The 24949-nt window shown below is 33.0% G+C and overlaps 1 protein-coding gene and 1 long non-coding RNA gene across 2 annotated transcripts; both read left to right on the forward strand.

Moving 5' to 3' along the window:
* Positions 1-3605: 3605 nt before the first annotated feature.
* Positions 3606-21265, forward strand: LOC123526890 (multiple epidermal growth factor-like domains protein 10). Its single transcript, XM_053522723.1, has 5 exons — positions 3606-3703; positions 16698-16758; positions 16930-18603; positions 19802-19934; positions 21181-21265. The coding sequence occupies exons 1-5, from the start codon at positions 3701-3703 to the stop codon at positions 21263-21265; spliced, it is 1956 nt and encodes a 651-aa protein (XP_053378698.1). The 5' UTR covers positions 3606-3700.
* Positions 21266-23356: 2091 nt separating this feature from the next.
* On the forward strand, positions 23357-24670 carry LOC128548606 (uncharacterized). Its single transcript, XR_008367189.1, has 3 exons — positions 23357-23436; positions 23773-23820; positions 23939-24670. It is a non-coding gene; the product is annotated as an uncharacterized LOC128548606 (long non-coding RNA).
* Positions 24671-24949: the final 279 nt, after the last annotated feature.

Raw genomic sequence — 24949 nt, forward strand, 5'->3', positions numbered from 1 at the left:
TAAGCGTCTGACACAGTATATATATTCAGCAAGGCAGTGTGTAGTATCGAAATTAAAATCTCGATTCCTTCAATTTGATTTGTTTGTTGGACTGAGTTATTCAGTCAATTTTTTTTTATTCAACAAAATAAAACATCTGATTTTAGAGTAGGGCATTTTAAGCCGTTCTACGTTGTGAAACCGCATTTAAATCTGTTTGTGCATTGTTTTGTTGTTGTTTTTTGTGTTTTTTGTTTTTTGTGTGTGTTTCCTTTTTTTTTTACTTTTTTTTTGTTAGGCGGGTGCATCTCCATCACAAGTCTCTTCAAAATGATATTCACACCCCTCTTAATAATCTATATAAAAGCACAAAACGCTTCTTTCACCTAGCTGTTCATGATCGCGATATATTCTGAGACTGTTTCAAATTCGGGAAAAAAAACTGTCTACTGGTATAATAAAAGAAACTGTCAAGGCAAAAACGAGAGACGTTACTATTTAGAAAAAAGTGCATGGTATAGTAGTGTCTTTCCGGACGAGCCACCAGCATTGGCATGAGTTTGGCAATTGTTGCCGTAAAAGTTGAAGTTTGATTCCATTCAAATCACAAAGAAGTTTTGTTTGATTTAACGTTATACCTACAAATTAATAAATTGTATGGCGACTTTTCAGCTTTTGATGGTGATAAAGACCCGAGGTGCCCCTCCTTGGATTTTTCATAATGAGCAGGCACAGTTGTAGAACCACCGACTTTCCATATGCCAGCTGGATGGCTTCCTCACATGAAGAATTCTAAGCCCTAAGCAGAGCTCAAACCCACATCGATTTTGGGCAAATGATTGGAAGTCAGAGACCTAATAACTTGGGACAAGGTTACCTAAGTAGAGTCTTTGTAGTAGCGGGCCGAAGGAGAGTCTTTATATTCGTCCAAAATATTAAACCGAGTATAATGGACCTTTTCACGTAGAACGCCAAATTCTTAAACTAGGTAAGATAAATCTTTTCACGTTGAATGGCTACAGATATAGAACCGCAGTTGCGTGTAACTTTAATTTATCATTTGTTTACATTTCTGCCTGAATGGGCCCTGATTTTCTAAATGCCACTGCGATAGTCAGTAGTTTGATGCTTCAGGTCGACTATAAAAATGGCTTGTGACTGTAAATGTGTACAAACATTACACTCTGAGTGAAAGAACTACGGAGCGAAAACTATGGTCGGGTAAAAGAAGGGCGAATATATTCGATCACTGTTGAAACAACCCAGTTTTTGTCTATAGTAAATAAACATGCATATAGTTGTCTAAATTTACATTTACGCTGGAAAGATATATAACTTCCTGTGCGCAATCACACTCTAAAGCAATGTTAACTAACTGCATTTCACATGTCTAAAATACAAGCACCGTGTGCGTGTACGTATGGTAAACGTACATAAGAGCGTGGTTACTGTACAAAAGGGAATGGTTACCGTACAGAATGGCAGTGCATTCTTTGTGCAGTGCAGTGCAGCTTTTAACAGAAATCACAAATTCGGCTGTTAGATAACAAATGAAAAATATAAATTTTAATATTCATAACTGCTCCTTTAAAGATTTTTTAAAAGCATATCTGACTATTAGTGTCAAGAGAGTTTTAAGATCATCTGGGATGTAATGGAAATTTATCCGTGAAATGTTTTAACAAGAATGCTCCCAAGAAATCTTAAGTATTAACCATAACGTGGGAAATAGTCAAAATAAAACCTACCAGCCAGAAACCTTCCTGAAAACAAAAATAGAAAATACCATGACACTGAAATAGCAATGCCCATAACGCTTCTGCTATAAACTATGAGAAAAAGAAACATTTGAAAACATAACGAACGGCTGAAGATGTACCAGTGTTTAACATTATACTGAAAGTATTTAAAAGTAAACTGTAAAAACGGATGTTTGAGGTTTCTGTTGTGATTGTATTTTTCCTGCACAGACGAAAACTCGGACCTCCTTTCAATGAACTTATAGGCGTTTTTCCATTGAACAACAAGCCTTTATTTAAATATTTCATAAAAATGCAAAACCATGACATAGGAAAGGCATAATATATTTTGCTTTTGTATTTTTTACATCTTTTATTTGCATTTATTTTCATTTTCATCAATCAAACATAATTTTAACAAAATGTGCCAGACCACTTAATATGTATAGTAAAATGTCGTTCGTTTTTTTTAAAGCTGTTATAAACTTTTATCCATTCCCCTACTAATCATCATGATGTCAGTGTATAAATAAACAACCAAGTTAAAACTCAATGTAATTTATGATTTTCAAATATTTCAATTCCCGGTCACCAGTGACACATACTTGTGTAAGGCCCATTTCCATGCATCCAACCACTGTTTCAGCTCCTACTTCATCCTATGGCTTCCATTATGTCAGTTCCTCTGTCAGGATCACTTATAATGCCATCTCGAGTTTTTCCATTCACCATTCTATATACAATGTGTGTCACTTGCATTTACTTGTTAATAAGACGCGTGTAACCAGTTAAGTCTCTGCTGGGTGAAGCAACACCGGACATTAAAAACGTCAATGTTTATCTGCAACAAATTGCATCTGCGAACATTGATTTAATCCATGTTATTAATGTCAGTAAGGTTCAGGCGTATCTATCCACGGGCGCGAGGGTTGTTGCAGATTGCATTACCTCTCTTGAACATGCTCAATCAATCTGAATCTGCTATCACGTTGTGTTGCGTTACTTTCTATGCTTGCACATGATTTTTCACCAAGATTTTATTAACTATCACAACTGTTAAGCAGTCTTTGAATGTCATCAGTAATTAGGCTCAGTGATGTCTTGTCCTTTCGAATCATTGAAAACATTTTATAATTTTTCATAAACAGACACAATCAAACCGAACCTGTTATTATGTTGTCTTGTTGCGTTGTATGCTTCCAACAGATCTTTTCATAGTTTCTATTACCCGTTGTACATGTATATCACGTTTTGAAAATGTCTGTGCTCAAATGGTGATGAATAAATGAGACCTTTAGACGAATGAAACTTTTACTGCTTTCATCAAATTGAATTGATGTTTAACAATTCAAAAACTTTTGATTCGATGATTGTGATCCAGACATCACAGTGTATTGCCCGAAACTATTTAGTAAAGCGCAATTAGCCAAACTATTATGCAGCTTTTAAAGGGAAACACGTTTATTAGGCGCTTTAATTAATGTCATAGAAACAGGAAAATCGAATAGAAGGTTCATGCCTATATGGAGAACTTTGAACGCTGAAATTGGCTTGCCAAAGACTTGTCCATTTCAAGTTTTTTAGGCCTCTATGGATAAATTTTCTCCTATTCGGAACGTATCATGTACTATTTAAGTAAATCTATTTGAATTCACTGCGTTTTAACTATGATTACAAATTTTAATGTGCTACTGTAACAATACTACTGAATTATAAACCTATTCGCTAGATTAAACTGTTGCTTGATGAACAGGGTAATATAAATCCAATTCAACATATGATACCTTATTCTCATCTACAGAGAGAGAATATGACCTCGTAGTTAGGAAGTTTAATTTGTAAAGTATCTATATTTCACTTCCTGATTTGCAGTCATAGCCTTTTATACAAATACAACTTTTTGTCGGCTTAAATATATTCAACGAAAAAGAAGTGATAAAAGGATATTTATTACAATCAAAACAATGAAGTAGATTTCGAAAATGGTACGTACACAAACAAATGGTAATATATAATTGTCACTTGTTTACAATGTTAAAACTTTACATCTGATAGCATTCATTTTTGAACATGTTCATTGCATTACTTTTGCACTGACATTTCATAAAAAGATGTATACTCTGTTGAATTTGCATGTCTGCATTTTGAATTCATATGATATTATTTATCTGACATAACGTACCCTTATGTACGTTAGTTATATTCTCATTTCCCCCACCTTTTTCGTAGAAAAAAGGGGGACATAAAATAGGCTACGTCCTTCAGCCGTCCTTCCGTCACACTTCGTGTCTGGTCCGTAACTCTGTCATCCATAAGCAAGACCAAGACCCCTACCTTTAAGGTCAATGTCACACTTAGAGGTTAAATGTTAACAGGGTCTGTTTCGTGTCCTGTCCATACCTCTGCCATTCATCAAGGGGTTTTGAAATTACTTGGCACAAGTGTTTCCCTTAATGAGACGACGTGTCTTGCGCTAGACCCAGAATCTTAACTCCAAGGTTAAGGTCACACTTAGAAGTTAAAAGTTAACATGGTTCGTTTCTTTTCCAGTCGATAACTCTGCCACTCATTAAGGGATTTTAAAATTACTTGGGACAAATGACATCTTTACCTTTTGTTAATATTATGTATTACATATACTATATTAGTCTGTTAAGGATAACACATCAACAGTAGTGAATCTACTCGTCTGTTGTCAACAAGTAACATATAGAAGATAATGAAGTGCTAATATCACTAATTTGTTAATGCCTAATGCCATGGACTTGTAGCTGTTGTTTAGTTTTCAAATTATGAACAGTATATAGGCATAGGAAATAGAGATCAATATAACTGCACCTTTACTAATCCTACCAGGTGTTCTGTATTACAAAAATGGTTCTATTGTGACATTTTGATACAAGCAAAACTGTATTATCTGCACTATTATTTACCTACTGGTACTTCATTTTATTATTGGCTTGTTAAAAGTTAATTTTGTACCATATGTAAGTTGACAGAATCAGAGGAACCATGTCTTGAGGGGTAAATAAAACACAAATGAATAAATCCTAAATGATTTTGTTGTGCAAAAAAAGTATGATATTGTGTCTAATACAGTTTTCATTTTCCACTCAATTGTGTAATTGCAAGGGAAGTAAACTAATAGATCTCTACTTATAAGTACTAGCCCAAGGCAAGAGTTGTCATTCTTTGTGGATCACAACTTTAAATTAAAAATTAAAACTTCTGTTATTGATATTAACAAAACTATCATAAACTTCACATTTGTGAAATCATTTTTGGTTATTTCAAGGACTTGGAAATCAATTTCTAGACTTTATTGAATGTAATACTATCACTGAAAATTTTAGGGTCTATCTCTACAGTATAAATATCATATATATTCTATACAAAGTGTTAAATTTGAGCAAGACCTTTTTGTTAAAATAAAACAAGTTTTTTGAAAACCGAAAGGCAACAACAACGAAATTCGAATGCAAGACAAAGAGTACAGGGTATATAGTTTTATGTTTTTTCAATAAAGGGAGAAAACTCTTACATATTCCTACTTATTTTCAAATTCTGATTATCCTTCATACATTTATGATATACCCTACTTTGTATTATAAATAAAAAGGGGGAAAGGGAAAAAATAATTAAACAAAAGACTCAATGTCAATATGGAACATCATGCAATCTGGAGTGAAGTTAATTATAAGACTTCAATGTAATATACACACTAATATATAATAGAGCGAAAAAGAGGAAAAGGGAAGGGTGCAGTATCAGGCGGATCAGGCCTCTGTGAAAACAACCAGTAAAAAATTAGTTCTGATTTGTCATCAATGCCATATATTCGCTCCATTTCGATCACACTTAGATACCTTGTTTTTTTTTGCGTTGCATAACTCAGTCTGTAAAAGTACATTAAATTCCTTTTTAAATAGTTGTAAGCTTGGACCAGAGTTCTTAAATTTACAACGGTGTATATTGTATTTGGCTAAGAGAATAAGGTATATTGTTGGCTTTATCTAATTTTTCATTACCTAGAATTATGTCTGTTATTGACCAATTTGTATTTACATTCGGACATTTTAGGTTTATCCACTTTTTGACATCTTTACAATAAGTGTTTTTTAACTGACAATCCCCCAAAAAGATGCTTTATGGTTTCAGTTTCATTTCCGCAGAAGGAACACCGGTTGTCATTTTTTACTTTCATTTTGTGGAGTAAATGATTTGTTGCAAGAATCCTATAACTGATTTGATACTGAAACCACAGTAATTTTGAATCGAATCTTTGGTAATTTTGAAAGGAAGTTTGTATGTGTATTTCCAATTAAAATTGGCATTTAAATGAAGATCCCCATCCCATTTTCTTTTTGAATTGGGAAAGTATTTGACCTTAAGATGTAGTAAAATAGAAAAAGTAGAAACTTCACAGGTCGCTCAACACGACAAAAACGAAAATGTTGCAGGCTCGGTTTGATTGAGCCTGTTCATGGACGGTATTGGAAATGCATGCTACCGTCCACGCCCTCTAGCCCCGGGTTGAGCAGAACTCAACATTTACACATGCTAAAAGTACAAAAAGCAATTTAGAGACCTTTCTTTTTGGTTATTAATTACTTTCATTGACAAAGGTTGTTAAGGTTCTTCTTTTCTTCCTAAATGCGGGAAACCCATGTTAGCTAGAAACCCTTTAATTGACTCAATAATATTTTGGTACTGTAAAAGGTTTGTGTTTATATTTTATTTGTTTGAGAAGTCGTTAAAAGAAGGCAAACTGCCATCACTGTTCAAAAAGTCAATCACTGGAATTACTCCTTTATTTACAAATCATAAGAAGCAAAAAATATGTGCCGCCTATTTTAAACATAGAGTTATGCCAAACAGCCAAAGAACAAAATTCATTCCATGTCTTTGGATGTTGCTTAGTGAGAAATATTAGTCCTTGAAAATCATCTTTCCAAAATTGCTTTTTAACTGATTGGATTTTAATTTTCAAATAGTCATCACCAAACTTACTAAAGTTTAAAAGAAAAGGGAATATCTCCTTTATAAAATGAAAGTACTTGGTATTATATGTCACTAATCTCCTAATCCATGTCATTTTTAGGAATGTCATAAATAATTTTATAGAAACACTAGTCTTAGTCCTCCATAGTCATAAATTTCAGTTACAATGCCTCATTTTTTATATCTGTTTAGTAGAAATGGAATATAGGGATAATACATGTTTTTTTGTGTGTAATAACGTCTGCAAAAGCCGGCGGGATTGTTTGTAACCGAGGCCGAAGACTTGCATAAAAAACATTATACGACAACTAAATATATTGTTTTCATATGTGATGACTTTACGATTCCAGTTCATTTTTAATAACCATTCTTTTCTTCTTGGAAACGGTAAACATGTTTTAAATATCCATAACCAGGGCCCAGAAATCAACAACACTTCTAAAAGCATGAAATGAAGGTTTTTAACCGATTATTTTTCTTTCATTATTACAAACATAAAATTACCCATATTTTTGCATAATATTTAAAAATTTGGTGAACAGGAATTGACACTATTTCAAAATTCATAACTTTTCAATCGAATTATTTTGAGTACGAACTTATGTAGAGTACGGATGAGTACGAACGTAGTGAAAAGCTTTGAGATGTTTTATCCAAATTCTTCGCGAAAATAGCATAGATAAAAGCATTTCGACTGATGCGTACAAGAAACATTAAATAGATTAATAAAAAACAAGCAATTCCACAAGTTACATGCTATTGTTATACATTCACGGTTATCAACAAAAATGAATCGACTCCGACTGCTAAAAGGGATGTAAACAATGGGTGAGGCGAGAACGTACAATTTTGGGGGTAGTGCGTTTGGGTTCGGTTACTGATACAGCAAAACATACTATGGATTAGATTGCATCTTTTATGCTACAAGAAGAGATTACGTGTATTTACAGCACGTGAATTGCCTTCTATGCACACGATTTTTCTCCCGTTTATACATGAGCGGATCCAGTAAAAAAGGTAGTTTTTATGCAAGCACTTGCGTTAATATTTCAATTTGAACGCGTACATTTCATACGAAGTGTGACGTCACTTACAACAGCACATAAATTAATCACGCGATAATTAGCGTCGATAAGCTTGGATCTTTCTGGGTCAAACAAAATGCATGACATTTTATAAGTAAAAATGAATACTCATCAAACATACCATTAGTTTAGTAACGAGCAATATGCGGATTTATTTATTTATTTTTTTTTTTTTTTTTGGAACCCCGTTTAAGGCCCGTTTATTTCGTAAGTACATCAATACATCATGTACAGATATTTATACAATATTATAATTTTGAATGCACTATAGCTAGGAAAAAAGGGGAAAAATAACAAGAAGAGTATGAAAAGGAATAATGTAAAGAAAAAGAAGGTAACGGCCTTGGTAGTAAACATCGTTTGTACATACTACATATTCAACTCTGGTATGAAATTTCTCCAATCATTGTTGAAACTATCAAGAGAAGAGTTTTGAAAAGCTTTATACTTTTCGATTTTTAATCTGTTGGACAGTTTTTGTTTAAAGATAGATATGTCTGGTATTGTTTTCTTCGTTTTACAATTATATATGTAATATATGGAAAACAAGAGAATGAATGATATTATTTTATTTCTTGAATGAAAAAAGGTTATAAATTTATCTTGAGTAACATCTATACCAACTTCGATAAGCCATTGAAACAATTCGTTCCAAAAAATCTGTGATTCTTGGCAACTCCAAAACATATGTTCTTGACTCTCTATTTCCATATTACAAAAGTCGCAGAGACTGGACTCATTTAACCTGCAGTTAAAAAGAAACTTGTTCGTTGCAATATTTCTGTGCAAAAAATTGTAATGAAAATTTTGTAGAATGTTATCTTGACAGATAACAAACGCATACTTATATATTTCGTGCCAGTTAAAGGATCTGTTTGGGAAGTGTTTCTCCCATTTTAATTGGGACTTTGGTTTTACATTTTGAATTATTAGCCTTTTCTTTTTCTGTATTTGCGTTAATTTTTTGTTTGAAAGGTATGACTCTGCTTTTTCTAGAATTTCATACGTATTTGTTTTGTCAGATATTATAGGGGGTTTAATGTTTTTTACCTTTCGTTTCCATTCTTTTGGAATTGATGAAATAAGTATGTGATAGTTTAAGAACTCGTTATTAGGAGTATTATATTCTATTTGTAACTGATTGAAAGTTTTGAAATTATTTGTGCTTGTATCATAAACATCTTTAATACGATTTATGTTTTTACTTTTCCTTTTCCTTAGCGGGAACAAAAGTAGAGAGTTATTATTCTTTACATATGAATTTTGCCAAACAATTTGTTCTAATATGTTTTGAGGATTTTCAATAAAATTTATTTTACTCCATGCAACTAATATATCATTTATGAATTTGTTTTTAAGCTTTAGTTTTAATATGTCTTTTGTATTTATATTGCATTTAAATACAGATATTCCTCCTAAATGTTGCATGTGTTTCTTTATTATTTCTTTCCACAGTCCATTATTTGAGTCGCTTATTATTCTTTTAATCCAGCTTGATTTTAAGGAGTTAAAGATATTGGTACGTCAATCATATTCAGGCCCCCGTTTTCAGATTCTTGTATTATTATATCCCTTTTAACTTTATCCCTTTTTGACTTCCATATAAATTCATAACAACTTTGAGTAATTCGTTTTATAATTTCATCCGAAGGATTAGGTAGAACAGAAAACAAAAAACTTAACTTTGGAAGAATTAGTGATTTCAATACTGAAATATTACCTATAGTTGTAAGGTGTCTAGCTTTCCATCTATTAATGTCCGATTGAAATTGTGATAATCTATTATCATAATTTAGTCTAAGTATTTCATCAGTCCTTGAAAGAAAAGTTACACCAAGGATTTTTCACTTTCTGAAGTCCATGTAATGTTTTCATATTTTTTTTCTACAGTATACTAGGTCATGTTGGTTTCGGAGCGAGCCTATCCTAAGAACTGTACATTTATTATCATTTAGTTTAAGGCCTGAGATAAACGAAAATTGTTCAAACATGTTTATCGTTTCTTTAAAACTGTTTTCAGAACTGTCTAATAGCAGAGTGTCTGCAAACATGCTGTTTTTAACTTCTATACCAAATATCTTGAATCCTTTAATATACTTATTTTCACTAATGGCTATAAAGAGTAGTTCAATAGCTAAAATAAATATGTAAGGGGACAAAGGACTGCCTTGACTGACTCCTCGTTTAATATTCAAGGAATCGGACAAGAAACCGTTATATAGTATACAACTTGTCGGGTTTTTATAAAGTACCCAAGTTTTCAAGTTTCGACCAAAATTAAAAAGATCCAGTGTTTTAGTAATAAATGCGTGATTTAGGCTATCAAAAGTTTTTTTTTCAATGTCAGCAATAAACAAAATGCCCGGTTTATCATTTTTTTCTGCATACTCTATTACGTCATATATCAGTCTTATGTTTTCACCGATGTATCTTCCTTTGATAAATTCCGTTTGACTGTTATCAATTAAATTATTTAACACTAATTTTATTCTGTTAGCAATTACTTAAGTTAACATTTTGTAGCCAACATTTAACAAGCTTATAGGTCTCCAGTTTGACATTAGAGATAAATCTTTATTTGGTTTTGGAATTAATGTTATCAAACTTTGTGCTTGCAATTGGCTTAAATAGTTATTTTCGAAAGAGTAGTTGAAAGAATTAATGACATCATTTTTATTTCGTTCCAAAATATTTTGTAAAACTCAACATTTATACCATCTGATCCTGGGCTTTTCCCATTTTTCATGTCTTTAATTGCCTGTGCGCATTCTTTTTCCGTAATTATTCTTTCGCAAATTGTTTGTTCATCTTGGCTCAACTTTGGTATTTTTGTTTCGTCATAAAAATTATATTCTGTATTACTTTGTTTTTCGTTTTCATTGAGATTTTCGTAGTATTTCTTTTGTTCCAATAAATTTTCGTTTTTGTTTGATGTAACCGAGCCATTTACATTTAAATTCTTTATTAGTTTGCTCTCAGCATTTCTTTTCTCTAGTTGTTTTAGTAATTTTATATTCCTTTCGCCATTTTCTTCTTTACTACAGTAACTTTTTATTCTCATTACTATACCTTTGATATTTTCATCGTAATATCGATCTATTTCTGTATTGATTTTTTCATATTTAGATTTCTTGTAAGATTTTCGTCAAAGTTGTTTGCTAACTTAATTTCAATTTCTTCAATATCCCTTTCAAGTTTGTCAATTTGTTCTTTTTCACTTTTCTTTTTATGTCTTGCAAATTTAATTGTTTCATTACGAATAGTGCTTTTAATAACTTCCAATCGAATTTGAGGATTTGTGTCTACATTTAAAAAACGTATTTCAGTTATAGCTTTTGTGATCTTTTCCTTATAGTCTGTATCCAAAAGTAAATTATTATTCATTTTAAAAACACCTGGCCCTCTCTCTACCGGATCAAAATTGAAAGTAATGTATGCAATTGAGTGATCAGATTTAAAACTTGACCTTATAACCGATTTTTAACGAGATTCATCAAATCATTTGAAACAAGAAAATAATCTAACCTACACGCTATATTTGAACGTACTTTCGAACGCCAAGTAAATCTTTTTGTTTCAGGATTCTGGATCCTGAATGTATCTGAGAGATGATATGTTTCAGCTATATATTTTACCTTTTTACGACATTTCAAATGTGTTTGTGTGTTCCCATCTTGTTTGTCAATATAAGGGTCCATAACAACATTAAAATCGCCTCCTGTTATAAACACCTGGTCATTTCTCTCTTGTATAAATATTTCGAGTTTTGTAAAAAATAAAACATCATCTTTATTTGGTCCATAAACATTTATAATTACAACATCCTTATTTTCAATCTTTACCTTCGCTGCTAATATTCGTCCTATTTCAATTTCATACGTGTTTACCAACTGAACATGTAAACCACACCTGAACAAAATAGCCACGCCTGCTTGGTTACTAGAATTCCCACTGCAAATAATTGTCCCACCCCATTCTTTTTCCCATTTTTTTTCTGTTTCTCTAATATGTACCTCTTGGAGTAAACAAATATCAACGTTTTGAGTTTTTAACCATTGAACAACAACATTTATCTTCTCTTTACCTGATATTCCATTTACATTATATGTAAATATTGTAGTATTAGTCATTCAAATGACTTTTAAGATAAAACTATACTAACAAAGCAGTTCTTTCAAAGCAAGATTTCAAGTGCGAGACTAAACGCAAGAAAAAAAAACTATCAAAATAAAAATAAACTTTCTTATAAGGATAAGAAAATAGTAAATTATCCGGTCGCCATTTTAACAGTACGTAAATTACATATTTTATTGGATACTCGTGTGTTAAGTTTTAGAAAATTAAAATACATGAATGTTTATAAACAGTCAGAATTTCATAATCCATACAACCTTAATTATGTGTCTGAGAATATTCATCACGACTGACGTAATTCTAGTCATCATACAGAAAACAACAACATAGAGACCTACTTCTAATACACATACATCTAATGAAAAAAGTTACAATTCAAAGCTTAAAAAGAAATATAATTGTAAGTTGTCAATCCATGTTCTTTTTTCTTCTTTCGAAACAAAAGTAAGAAGAAAAAAAATCGAGAGACTGTATATCAAAATATTACCACATTAACGTTGATTATGTATATACACATATCTATATACAGCAAACATCTTTTTTTTGTTGGATTTAACGTCGCACCGACACATGATAGGTCATATGGCGACTTTCCAGCTTTAATGGTGGAGGAAGACCCCAGGTGCCCCTCCGTGCATTATTTCATCACGAGTGGGCACCTGGGTAGAACCACCGACCTTCCGTAAGCCAGCTGGATGGACAGCAAACATCAATTACCATTTTGACAAATAAACAAAAGGAAACAAATGATATGAATGTCAATATCAGTACTTATACCTGCATAATGTGTACAGCTTTTGGTTATTGCGAACATTGCTACCTGCTTTCTTGCAAATTGTTTAAAGTAACATAATCAGTTATTAATACGTCTTTACAGACTATATTGCAAATAAACAATCTGTCTGTCCTTTATTTTACTTCTATCGAAAAACCCGAATATTTGAAGGATATTTAAAATATTTATATCACGTGTATAGTTGGTAGCAGTTTTGCGAATATATATAAAATGTTTTATTCAACATCGCGTCCGGTCAACAATGAGAATATTTTACCACTATTTTTATTACGTTTGTATGTTTAGGACATGCAATTATTTTTTAAGGATTAAATTATCTTGAGCGATCAACATCTTATCTCGTGCGCACGACATCTTATCTTTAGCGATCAACATCTTATCTCGAACGATCAACATATTATCTTGAGCGATCAACATATTATCTCGAGCGATCAACATCTTATCTCGAGCGATCAACATATTATCTTGAGCGATCAACATATTATCTTGAGCTATCAACATCTTATCTCGAGCGATCAACATATTATCTTGAGCGATCAGCATCTTATCTCGAGCGATCAACATATTATCTTGAGCGATCATCATACTATCTCGAGCGATCAACATATTATCTTGAACGATCAACATCTTATATCGAGAGATCAACATATTATCTTGAGCGATCAACATCTTATCTCGAGCGATCAACATCTTATTTCGTGCGCACGACATCTTATCTTGAGAGATCAATATTTTATCTCCAGTGATCAACATATTATCTCGAGCGATCAACATATTATCTTAAGCGATCAACATCTTATCTCGAGCGATCAACATATTATCTCGAGCGATCAACATCTTATATCGAGCGATCAACACATTATCTTGAGTGATCAACATCTTATCTCGAGCGATCAGCATCTTATCTTGAGCGATCAACATTTTATCTCGAGTGATCAACATATTATCTCGAGCGATCAACATATTATCTTGAGCGATCAACATCTTATCTCGAGCGATCAACATATTATCTTGAGCGATCAACATATTATCTTGAGCGACCAACATCTTATCTCGTGTGCACGACATCTTATCTTGAGCTAGCAACATCTTATCTTTAGCGATCAGCATCTTATCTCGAGCGATCAACATCTTATCTCGTGCGCACGACATCTTATCTCGAACGATCAACATATCATCTTGAGCGATCAACATATTATCTTGAGCGATCAACATATTATCTTGAGCGATCAACATCTTATCTCGAGCGATCAACATATTATCTCGAGCGATCAACATATTATCATCTCGAGCGATCAACATCTTATTTCGTGCGCACGACATCTTATCTTGAGCGATCAACATATTATCTTGAGCGATCAACATATCATCTCGAGCGATCAACATCTTTTCTCGGTCATCTTATCAATATATATTAAGGACCTTTGTGTGAATTCAGATCATAAGTAAAAACATACGGCTGCCACCGTTTTTGTTTTTGTTTCGATCATACTTATAACCGTTTCACATGTTTGCAGGGTTCGAAATTTAAATACACAAACTGATAAAAAAGGCACTGATGATGCAAAGAAATAAATTTAAGTCCTTGACTAAAAAAATAGTATGTAGGCTTCGCCCATATATTAAAGAATTTCCTTGTTTTTCCTTAATTCATGCGTGCAACTTTTCTGCGCGAATTTATCAGTCGAACTGAAATTTGTTGCTTTTCTAACATGCAGTATGTATCATTGGCTATGTTCATTTAATTTTGAAGGAAGGATGACCAATTATATGCATTGCTCTCCCAAATGATGTGTTAAACTTGTACATGTACTTGTGGGAAGTTTAAATAACAGCGGAATAGGCGGGACCCTAATTAACAACTTGTCCGTATGTTTTACTGATGACCTAAATGCACACACAAAGAGCCTTAATATATATAAATAAGATGTCGTGCGCTCGAGATAAGATGTTGATCGCACAAGATAAGATGTTGATCGCTCAAGATAATATGTTGATCGCTAGAGATAAGATGTTGATCGCTCGAGATAAGATGTTGATCGCTCAAGATAATATGTTGATCTTTTATATATCGTATATATTATTTTCAGAAATTTTAATCATAAGATTTAATACAACGATATTTTGAAGAATTTTACTAAAAAATGTACGAAGCTACCATAAAGGGAGTTAATAAAAACACTTAAAGGAATCCTATTTCAACACTGACTTTACGTTAATAACATAATTTGATGAATGTAGAATATTTGCTTTCTTATTCTACCCAGCGGTAAAGAAGAAGTGTCTTTGTGGCATCTATGAGCAAAGATTGTCTTTTCTCTGAGTTTCAGACTTTGATGTGTTGTTTCCGCGTTCTGGCCACGGAAGTGTAAGCCACCGGTCGTACTCTGAAAACCGTATTTGGCGCGTTGTTGTATTTCCTGGTCTTGTTGGGTTTGTTGATTTAAATGTAGCAAACAGTCTGCCTTCGAAAGACCATGCTTTTTCGATTCTCGTTGGGTCTTTTAATCGTAGGGACATCAAAGCCTGTTGATTTATATGAGTAAGGTCATCGTTGAGATATATTCCCGTACCCTTCAAAAGTTTTGCTTTTTTCATTATGTCTAATTTTGTTTGTCTTCTCACAAATTTCACAATGATTGGACGATTACTATTTGCTTTGTATGGTCCAAGCCTATATGTAATTATGTCTTCATCACGAATGACGAGCCCAAGATTATCCTGCACATTTACAGAAATCGAGCCTTTGTTTGAAGCGAGGAGTGTTTTACAATATCTCCTTTGATTCCAGTGACTCGGAGATTGTTTCTGCGACTATATTGTTCTATGTCATTTGCACTTTCTTTCAATTTTTCATTCTCTGCTTTTAATACTTTGAATTCTTTGGACAGCCTCTCATTTGTTGTGTATTTCATCTTCTAAATTTTCTACACGTTTTACGACCGATCCTAATAGCTGTTCTTTCATCTCTTTAAATGTGTCTTTTATTACATCTTTGATAAATGATCTATCATCCTTTGTCAAAACATTATTCAGTTTTTCATCAATTTTATCGAGTTTCTTTTCAAGTTTCTTTTCAAGACTAGATTCTGCAGGTTCAGGCGAAGTCATTATTTTTTGTTTTTTATTTTTCTTTCTTTTTTGGCGGGATTTGGTTTTAAGTTTTGTTTGGTTTTCACCCTAACATACCATTAGTTTAGTAACAAGCAATATGCGGATTTATAATGCGTAGCTTAAGTTCAAAATCTACAACTGCAGTCTTGCAGACTAGTATCCAATACTGGTATCTTCGTGCCCTTGATGAGTGTAAAGTTCTATTAGTCCCACAGATAAAACAAACAACAGATTTACTCTTTATATAATAAGGCAAGTAGGCTATATATGTTCATACATACTAGAAACATACATCTAAATAAAGGAAGTAAATACACATGGCCATGCATATAGGAGATATACATTCATCGTTATTTGTGCAAGCATGCTCGAGACATACTTCATAATAATCTTTCATAATACTAATATTCGTAACTGTCGGTGATATTGGAATAAATTGTTTTAAATATTGTTAACCAGCTGTAGTGTTATTTACAGTGTAAGCAAATGGTGGGAAATATTCCTAAGTTTAGAGTTAATACGACACCGTCAAAATCAAGATAGAAATGCTGTGCACCCGAACGAAATGTAAAACAATTAAAGATAAATATTCTTGAGGCTTTAAAAACTGCTAGACCAGTTAAAATAAAGCAAACAATGACATTTACATATAACGATCAAATTGCAAGTATCACACTCCGAGGTAAAATATGCAAGCTAGCGGTATGCTTACAACTTATTCTCTACTTACAGGTCATTCCAATGCAACTGCATTTTATCTGCGATTATCAGGACTTTACAATTTACAGTTGCTCCTCAAGAGAATAATTAATCTACTATCAGAAGAGCAAGTTTTATTCTTTTTCACAGATGTTCCTCTGGGTAATGTGCGCTTGGGTTCTCCTTAGAACGAATACTGTATGTGGACAAGGTAAATATAAAATTCAAAATCATCCAATTTATGATAAACAGTAAACAATATTAGTTTAAAAATTAGCTCCAGATATTTTGATTTTATTTTATTATTTATGCATTGTGTATTACAAATTCATGCTAGCAACATATAACATTGCATTTACGTTAAACATGTACGTTTTCACAGACACGGGTACTTTTGATTCTAACTGTCAAGTTGGCTGTGCATGCTGTAAAGATCGTCACTGTGGACCACTCGGTTACTGGCCTGAAGGCAACTGTTACAGTGGCTGCAAAGACGGATATAGAGGAGGTCGTTGTACACGGAAATGTGATTACCCTGAATGTGCTGAATGCCCAGACCTTGCATATGTATGTACTAGATGTAAGGCGGGCTATTATCATGGCTTAAGTAACAACTGTTCGTCAAAATGCCCTATCACCTGTAAGTCATGTACATCAAGCACCTACTGCACAGAATGCATTGATGAATATTACAATTCAAATGGTTTCAATGATTGTCGATATCGTTATTGTCCGTTACACTGTAAATGTGAGCATAATGCGTGTGTGTCATGTAAAGAAGGTTACTTCAATATAGATTCATCGTGCATTAGTAAATGTCCATCTACCTGCGTCAGCTGTTCAGCTAAGGACAAGTGTAGTTCGTGCATAGAGGGTAAATATAATGGATATGAGTTTGACAAGAGAGATCGTCTTCTGTTGAATAACTGTACCCATGGATGCCGGGAGAATTGCATCTCTTGTTCATCTTATAATAATTGCTCACAATGTGAACCGGGTAAATTCGGAATGACTTGTCAGAGGGATTGCTCAATCGGATGTGAAAATAAGATATGTCAGATTGAGTCTGGAAATTGCACATGTAAAACCAATTTCTCTGGTCGTAACTGCACTGACTGTATTCCTGGTAAATTTGGAACATCATGCGAGAAGACCTGCCCTATGTTCTGCAAAAATAAACGTTGTGACAAATCTTCAGGTAATTGTTTGGATGGATGCATACTTGCTGCTATTATTGGCGAAACGTGTAATGCATGTGTAAATGGTAGTTATGGGGATGCCTGCAACGCGACTTGCCCTAATAATTGCAAGGATGTTAATTGTGAAAGAGATAACGGTGAATGTTCATACGGATGCAAAGATAATTTCAGTGGGAAAAAGTGCGAAGCTTGCAAGGACGGTAAATATGGAAAATCATGTAATCTTACCTGTCCTCAGAATTGTGCTGACGATAAATGCAACAAAACGTCTGGGCATTGTTTCGCTTGCCGTGGTAACTATTATGGAAACAAATGTAACAACTGTACCAAGGGGTATTATGGGTCATCATGCAATGATGAATGTTCTTCTCAATGTTGGAATGGTGTGTGTAATAGAGCTACAGGGAACTGTGATCTTGGTTGCAAAGGGAAGTATTCTGGAGATAAATGTTGCATGGAGGGCGGTAATTGTTTGGTTTGTTCCTCGAACACCGAGTGCAGCAAATGCAAACCCGGATATTTCAGCGAACACTGTTATAAGGCATGTCCCTCAAATTGTCTGGATTCTTGCGAATTATTAACAGGTGTTTGCTATTCCTGTAAAAACAATTTATACGGACTATTTTGCAACGCATCATGTTCATTGTCGTGCAAACTATCACAGTATGCAAGCGTCAGCAATTGTGAATCACAATATGGAAACTGTATCCATGGGTGTGTAAAAGGTTTCTTCGGTTCATTATGTAATATGTCATGCAATAGCCAATGTATTGATAATTTGTGCATACAAGATGACGGCAAATGCACTAAGGGGTGTTATAAACCCTCTGACGATCATGTGTGTCATCTAGGTTCAGGTAAAATATATCATGTTTATAATACTGCAGCCATCAAGATATTTTAAATGAAATAAATAATTGATTATTCGTTTATATTGACATTTAAGAGTATTTGTGAACATTTGAGCATTATGCATCTATCATGTATTTCAAGATATATCTTATCTAAAGTTATTTTCCAGCTAGCAGTGTTTCAATTCTACTGATTTATTGAGGTTACTACAATAATGTCATATTCGAGAAGAACTATATAGACGGTATTTGTTGTTTTTTTTTTGTGAATAAGGAATATATCTCACTGAGATGTGAGAAAAATTCAAATATTTTCACGAGCGCGTAGCGCAAGTGAAATTGTAAAGATTTTCTCACTTCGAGGTGAGATATATTCAATACTCACGAAAAACAAACAAATTTTCTTTTTATTTTATGCTCAGTTACGCTGAGAGGTGCATTTTGCAACAATTCTAAATCTCAGCTCGAGAAATAGACGCGCGTAAACAGACATGACGTCAGGCGTGTTGTGACGTTAGAAAGACGCACACAACATAAAGTTCCATTTCATTGTATTTTTCCTGCATAACGTTATGAAATTCTCAATAAGTAAAATATTTTTAATCGAGAAATACACAGAACAAAGTGTGACTACAATTTTCATCCTGTTTTAAGCAAATTATTTAAATTCATACACGATGTATGAGGGGGCGGAGCAAAATCTCTCACAGTGTGAAAATATAGATTTCATATTTTCACACTGTGAGTGATGAGATATGAAAATATTTAACTGCTTGACTACAGTAGTTCATTAGTTGGCAGAAAATAAATGTCTTTATACGGAGTTAAAATTATCTAGTTAAATTACGTATGTATTTTAGAAAGAAGTTGTTGAAGATTTCTTTGTGTTATAGGATCTGAGTTATAGTTTTCAATGCTATTTTAAGTTATTGGGGAACATGGAGCGCATTCAATTTTCTGAGTAATAGAGAGGTCGGCTTAAGTCAATGAAATGGTGCGAGAAAAGTTGCAACTTTCATTTTGCATAACCTGAATCAGGGCAAGTGTGCTGGTACTTTACAACTTGATGTTATGTATACTTTTTATGAACATCGCTCCAGACTATATTTTAGTACTTGAGCATTCAAGTTTCACGCATTTGTAAATGTAACACTCTTTTTACGTAATGTGCTATTTGCAGTGTGCTATTTTATAATTTTGTCAGAAAAACAGAAGTCAGAGGACTCTAAGCAGACAATCATTATAGTGATGGGGGTTGTCGTAGCATTGCTACTTGTTGTGGTCATAAGTTTTATAGCATCTAAAATTGTCGCCTGGAAAAGAAAATCTATGGAAAGGTAAGCATAATCAATAATCTCCCGTTTTACGAAACTTGTAACAGTTTTAAATTTGGTTAATTACAGGGTCTAATTTAAATATGAAAGTCAACATTTTGGTCTGAAGTCGACTGTCGGGCCGCGAACTGGAACAGACGGTCTTTTGGCACCCAACCATTTTTTACCACTTCACCAGTTGCCTAGTGGGTACCCCTATGAAACTAGTCTAATGTGTTAGGAACCGGTAAGTGGATCTCTTTGATTATAACTGATTGGTCAAAATGTTATATAAAATTTATATAGGGACCCGTTATTTAACCATAAATAAAGCAAAAGTCATTAACTCCGTCATAATCACATCTAAACAGGGTTCTTATTTAGAGATATGAACAAAAAATAAATCTCATTCCTATATTGTAATATACTCTACCTGAATATTTCCCTATTGTTGTAATTTATCATATATGCAATAAAAAGATGCTATTGTAGCATTTTATCAACTAATGATTTGTCAACAAGCACTCTCGTGCATGAATTGTATGGCCAAATATAACTTTTATCATTTGAAACGATTATTGGACATACGTAATGTTTGTAACACTGTTAAATAATTACAATTTACCTGATATTTCGTAGAAACTGATGAATCGCTATAAACTAACCAAAGTTATGATGATAAAATTGAAAATGTGCAATCACTTTGCAATATGTCTATTACACTTGTGTACGCAATTACTTGTCTTATTTTGTAGCGCCAAATAGCCAATAAGTTACATTCCTTCAGGAAGCTTTATACACCAATATCACCCTTATTTATAAACATGCACTTAATCGAAGAAAGCTTTCGAAACTAACTGAGATCTACTTTACTTTGGTTAACAGATGATTTATGTACATCACGTGTACCTATATTTACTGCCATTTTTAGTAAATGAAAAACATTTACATGCATATGCATTCTTGTGACTATAGAAATGTATTTCAAAACGTGGAGTTTGCACAACGCATAAATTTATATGATTTCAAGAATTGTATTTTAGTTAGTTTCATATGTTATCAACACAAAATCATCTTTCTAAGTATAGGTATATTTTATATACAAAACTGTACATTTAGTATTTGCAAAAGGTATAAATTGTTATGTAGTGAGAAGTTTTAAAGGCTTTGAGTATAATATTTTTATTTATATACTGAACTCCACTATTGTATTATTTTGACTGTCTTTCTTATACTATTTTATATTTCCTTCTATATTCTGGGTTTTCAGAAACCCGAAAGATGCAATGGTGTCTTCCGAAATTGAAACATCGTCTCCAAATATCGAACACAGGAGGAGTGAAGGTTTATTCTAGTTCTATCAAATACTTTCAAATTATTTCTATCTGCTTTACAGTATAACTACAAAGTATTTATTCATTTTGTTGCGTATAACGTCGCATACACAATCATTGGTCATTTGTCGACGTTCCAGCTTTGATGGTGAGAAAGTCCCCCTGGTGCCCCTCTGTGAAAAACTTCATCACGAGCGGGCACTTGGGCAGAACTACCGATCTTCCATAAGCAAGCTTGATGGCTTCCTCACATGCAGAATTCAACGCCTCGAGTGAGGCTCGAGCCCACATCGAGGTGGGGCAAGTGATTTGAAGTCAGCGACCTTAAAGAGGAAAAGGCAATGTTTTGATGTTAATTTCAACTGCTGGAATTGCTTTGATCATTTAGAAAAGTGAAAGAATTTTCAAAATCGACTTAAAAATGAGAAAGTTATGAGCATTTAATTATTTGTTCAAAATGGCGGCCGTTTTGTTTTCATGGCAACTAAAAGCAAAATGGCGGATTAATTCAATTTCTGGACACATATTTGAATTGTATTTACTTATTTCTGTAAAATAATTTCCCTACTTTTACCAGCTAAAATGAAAGAAATTACCATGATTTACATCTTACACACAAGGAATATGTACAGTTAATCTATTTAAAAGGTTGTTTGCTAAAAAAAGGATTCGACAGTGTGTAAAAGACGTCATAAACACACAAAATGGCTGCTCCCATAATCAGCAATTTTCTTAAATTTCAAACTGCCATATCTTTTTCAAGTGTTCCGGTTTTAAAAATGTTTTCAGCGTTATGAAAGGCGGCTTGGGGATGGCTTTTATATGAAATTAACGTATTGTCAGGCTTTCCTTGCCCTTTAACCACTCGGCCACGGAATTACAAAGTAAACTGGTTTTATATAAAATATTTTAACATCCACTTGTATTAAGTTAGGAAACCAACATTTTTACCAACATTTGGAAATTCGTACCTTATCGCGACACAGTACGCCAAGGGAGAGTAATGTTTATATGTTTTATTTAAATATGTAACATATCATTACAGAACATACGTCTGCTGAGCAACATGCTGTTTACTGCAATGTCATGCTTACACCCCGTGGTGAGTAAGCTCTTTTGTATTGATCTAGGGACACACGGTGACAACTTTTCATGACTTACGGTCATGCTCTATATTGTGACAATTTTATGTGCAGATTCAAGCAATATGCTTGTTTGTTTGCTTTGCGTTAATTGCCGTTTTTTCAACAGTTCTTCTGTAATATAATGGCGGTCAGTTAACCTTGACCGGCGTTCCTTGATCTGTACCAGTACAAACCTGTTCGCCGCCATTACCTGCCCAGTTCCCCTATATAAACCAGATGTTTACGACGAATGGTTTCAGACATTATGTGTTTTTATTAAATCATCACAGAGAACATGCGCTTCACCTAGGGATCGATCTCACGACATTGCGAACCGTTGTTCTGCGCTCTCAGTTTGAGATGAAGGTCGAGATTGAATGAAAATAACGTAATTATATCAGTACTAAATACGTAATCTTACAATACATAACAAATGGCCTGGTCGCGTAATATTGATTTCTAAAAATTGTTATTTAGTGATTAAAGAACTTTTTATCTCCATTCACTTTCAAGGTATATCTTAACCTGACATACGTAGTTTGTATTTCCTCCCTTGACGCACATATCTCATTCAAGTACAAAGGAACGAATATACATACTATTAACAAAAATATATAACCAAGCATGGTATTATAAGAAATCAAATTTCTGTTAATGTATTACTGTATCGCTGCTCATACATATTCATAAAAAAGACAGATTCATTGACGTGATTTCAAGATTGCCCTCACTTTGACAAAACGTGTGATTAAAATGTTTCGCCCATATTTTTATATAAAAATTTCGTTTAAGTAAATAGTTATTTTTCCACACCTCTACTTGAAAGTCGAGTTCTACATTTGTACAAATTTGATTATAATTATTTAAAGCTTTCAAATTATAATGTGGATAAGAGAAGGAATATGATAAAATTTACTCACATTATCAATTAGTCATGTAAAGTACATTGTTATGGTCATGTCAACACTGTTGATGTTTTAAAATAACTAAATATCTACGTAATTTCAGATTCCAACAGTACCGGCATTCCACAGGCAAGTGAATATGAGAAAATAAAATCAATTCAAGGTATGTTCGTTTTAAGCATGTTTAAGCTTCTTGATAATATTGTTTGGTAAATAATCGTTTTATGTTTGTTTTATATTTATATTTTTCCTTGTATAATGATTTCTAAAGATGGCAGAAAGCAGGCGTGCTGTTTTAGATCAAAATCTATAATGAATTTTAACATTTACTTAAAAGAAGGATAAAAATAGTTTTTATGTTTTTGTAATGTATCGGATCGCACCATTCTTTAGTTGTTTTCTTTTCCCAAGATTCTGTTGACACACTAATTAAGTTATTCATTATACCTATATCGTTTGAAATGAGAAAGACTTATTTTTTATAAATATATAATTCTAGCTCCAGAACACGAATATGGACATATATCATCTGCTGTTTGAACTTCATGTAAGTATTTTCTCGTAAAAAAATCTGAAGAACATTGTTTACATTTGCATGCAGTTTGAAATTCATACATGTTGATCATGGTTTATGATATAATAAGATTTTTTTTTCTTTTGGACAGGTATCAGAAGCTAGAAACTGCAGACTACGAAATATAGCAACTTCTCTGAATATGATATAGAGTTACTGTGTATACCTTTTAGTTAAAATTAGTAGGACAGAGATGGACACTTCTTGTAATGTGTATTTATATAGAATACTAATTTGTAATGATCATTTACAGAGGATATATATACTAACACAATCGCAGTGTTACCTACACTTCTCGTATGTTATGGAACTTCTCGTCAAGTTTAGGGAAGTTGATTCGTTGGCTCATTTTTAAAGCCTCTCCTACATTTCGCAAACTGACCAATTTATCCCCTTAATATGACAGTGTAATCAGTATTTAATGCTTTATTTGTATATCATTTCTTCTTGATTGTGTTATAAAATGCCTTTATTGTATCAAAAGTAAAAATGTTTAAACATTTAGCCATTTCATTTTAAAACACTAAGAATGTTATACATTTAAAATGTAATTTACTATATGTTTTTCAACAATATAATCTCGCAAGTAAATGCATTTTATTCATAAATTGCGTAAGTAATATAAAAATAGACTCCTACAATTGAGCAGACGAATATATTGAAAACGCAGACAAGCGAGGGTGATATTGAATACATATTTTGCCAACATGAGAAAAGTTTTAAGACGCAAGGCAATAACTTATATTTAACAAACTCAAAGTTAAGCCTTTATTTTCCCGTAAGTAACATAAGCATTTGTATCAAATTCTTTATATGTGCTACAGTCAGTGTACGACCGATTTTGCCTTTGATTTCTTTTAAATGTGTCATTTAAAGTTCAAAAATTTCCCGATGGATAAAATAAATAAATTGTCATTTTCAGTTTAAACGTAAGTTTGTTCGTTGGTTTGTTTTGAGCTTAGCGCCATAGAAACAGTGTTTCAGTTATGTAATGACAAAACAGTTAACCAAACCCGGGTTTGTTCATTGATTTACAAACCTAATCTCCGCAAGTACTTGCCAACTTCCCCACATAACCAGAGGTGCAGGACAATGATTTCAG

This window comes from Mercenaria mercenaria, chromosome 14, assembly GCF_021730395.1.
Source record: "Mercenaria mercenaria strain notata chromosome 14, MADL_Memer_1, whole genome shotgun sequence".
NCBI lineage: Eukaryota > Metazoa > Mollusca > Bivalvia > Venerida > Veneridae > Mercenaria > Mercenaria mercenaria.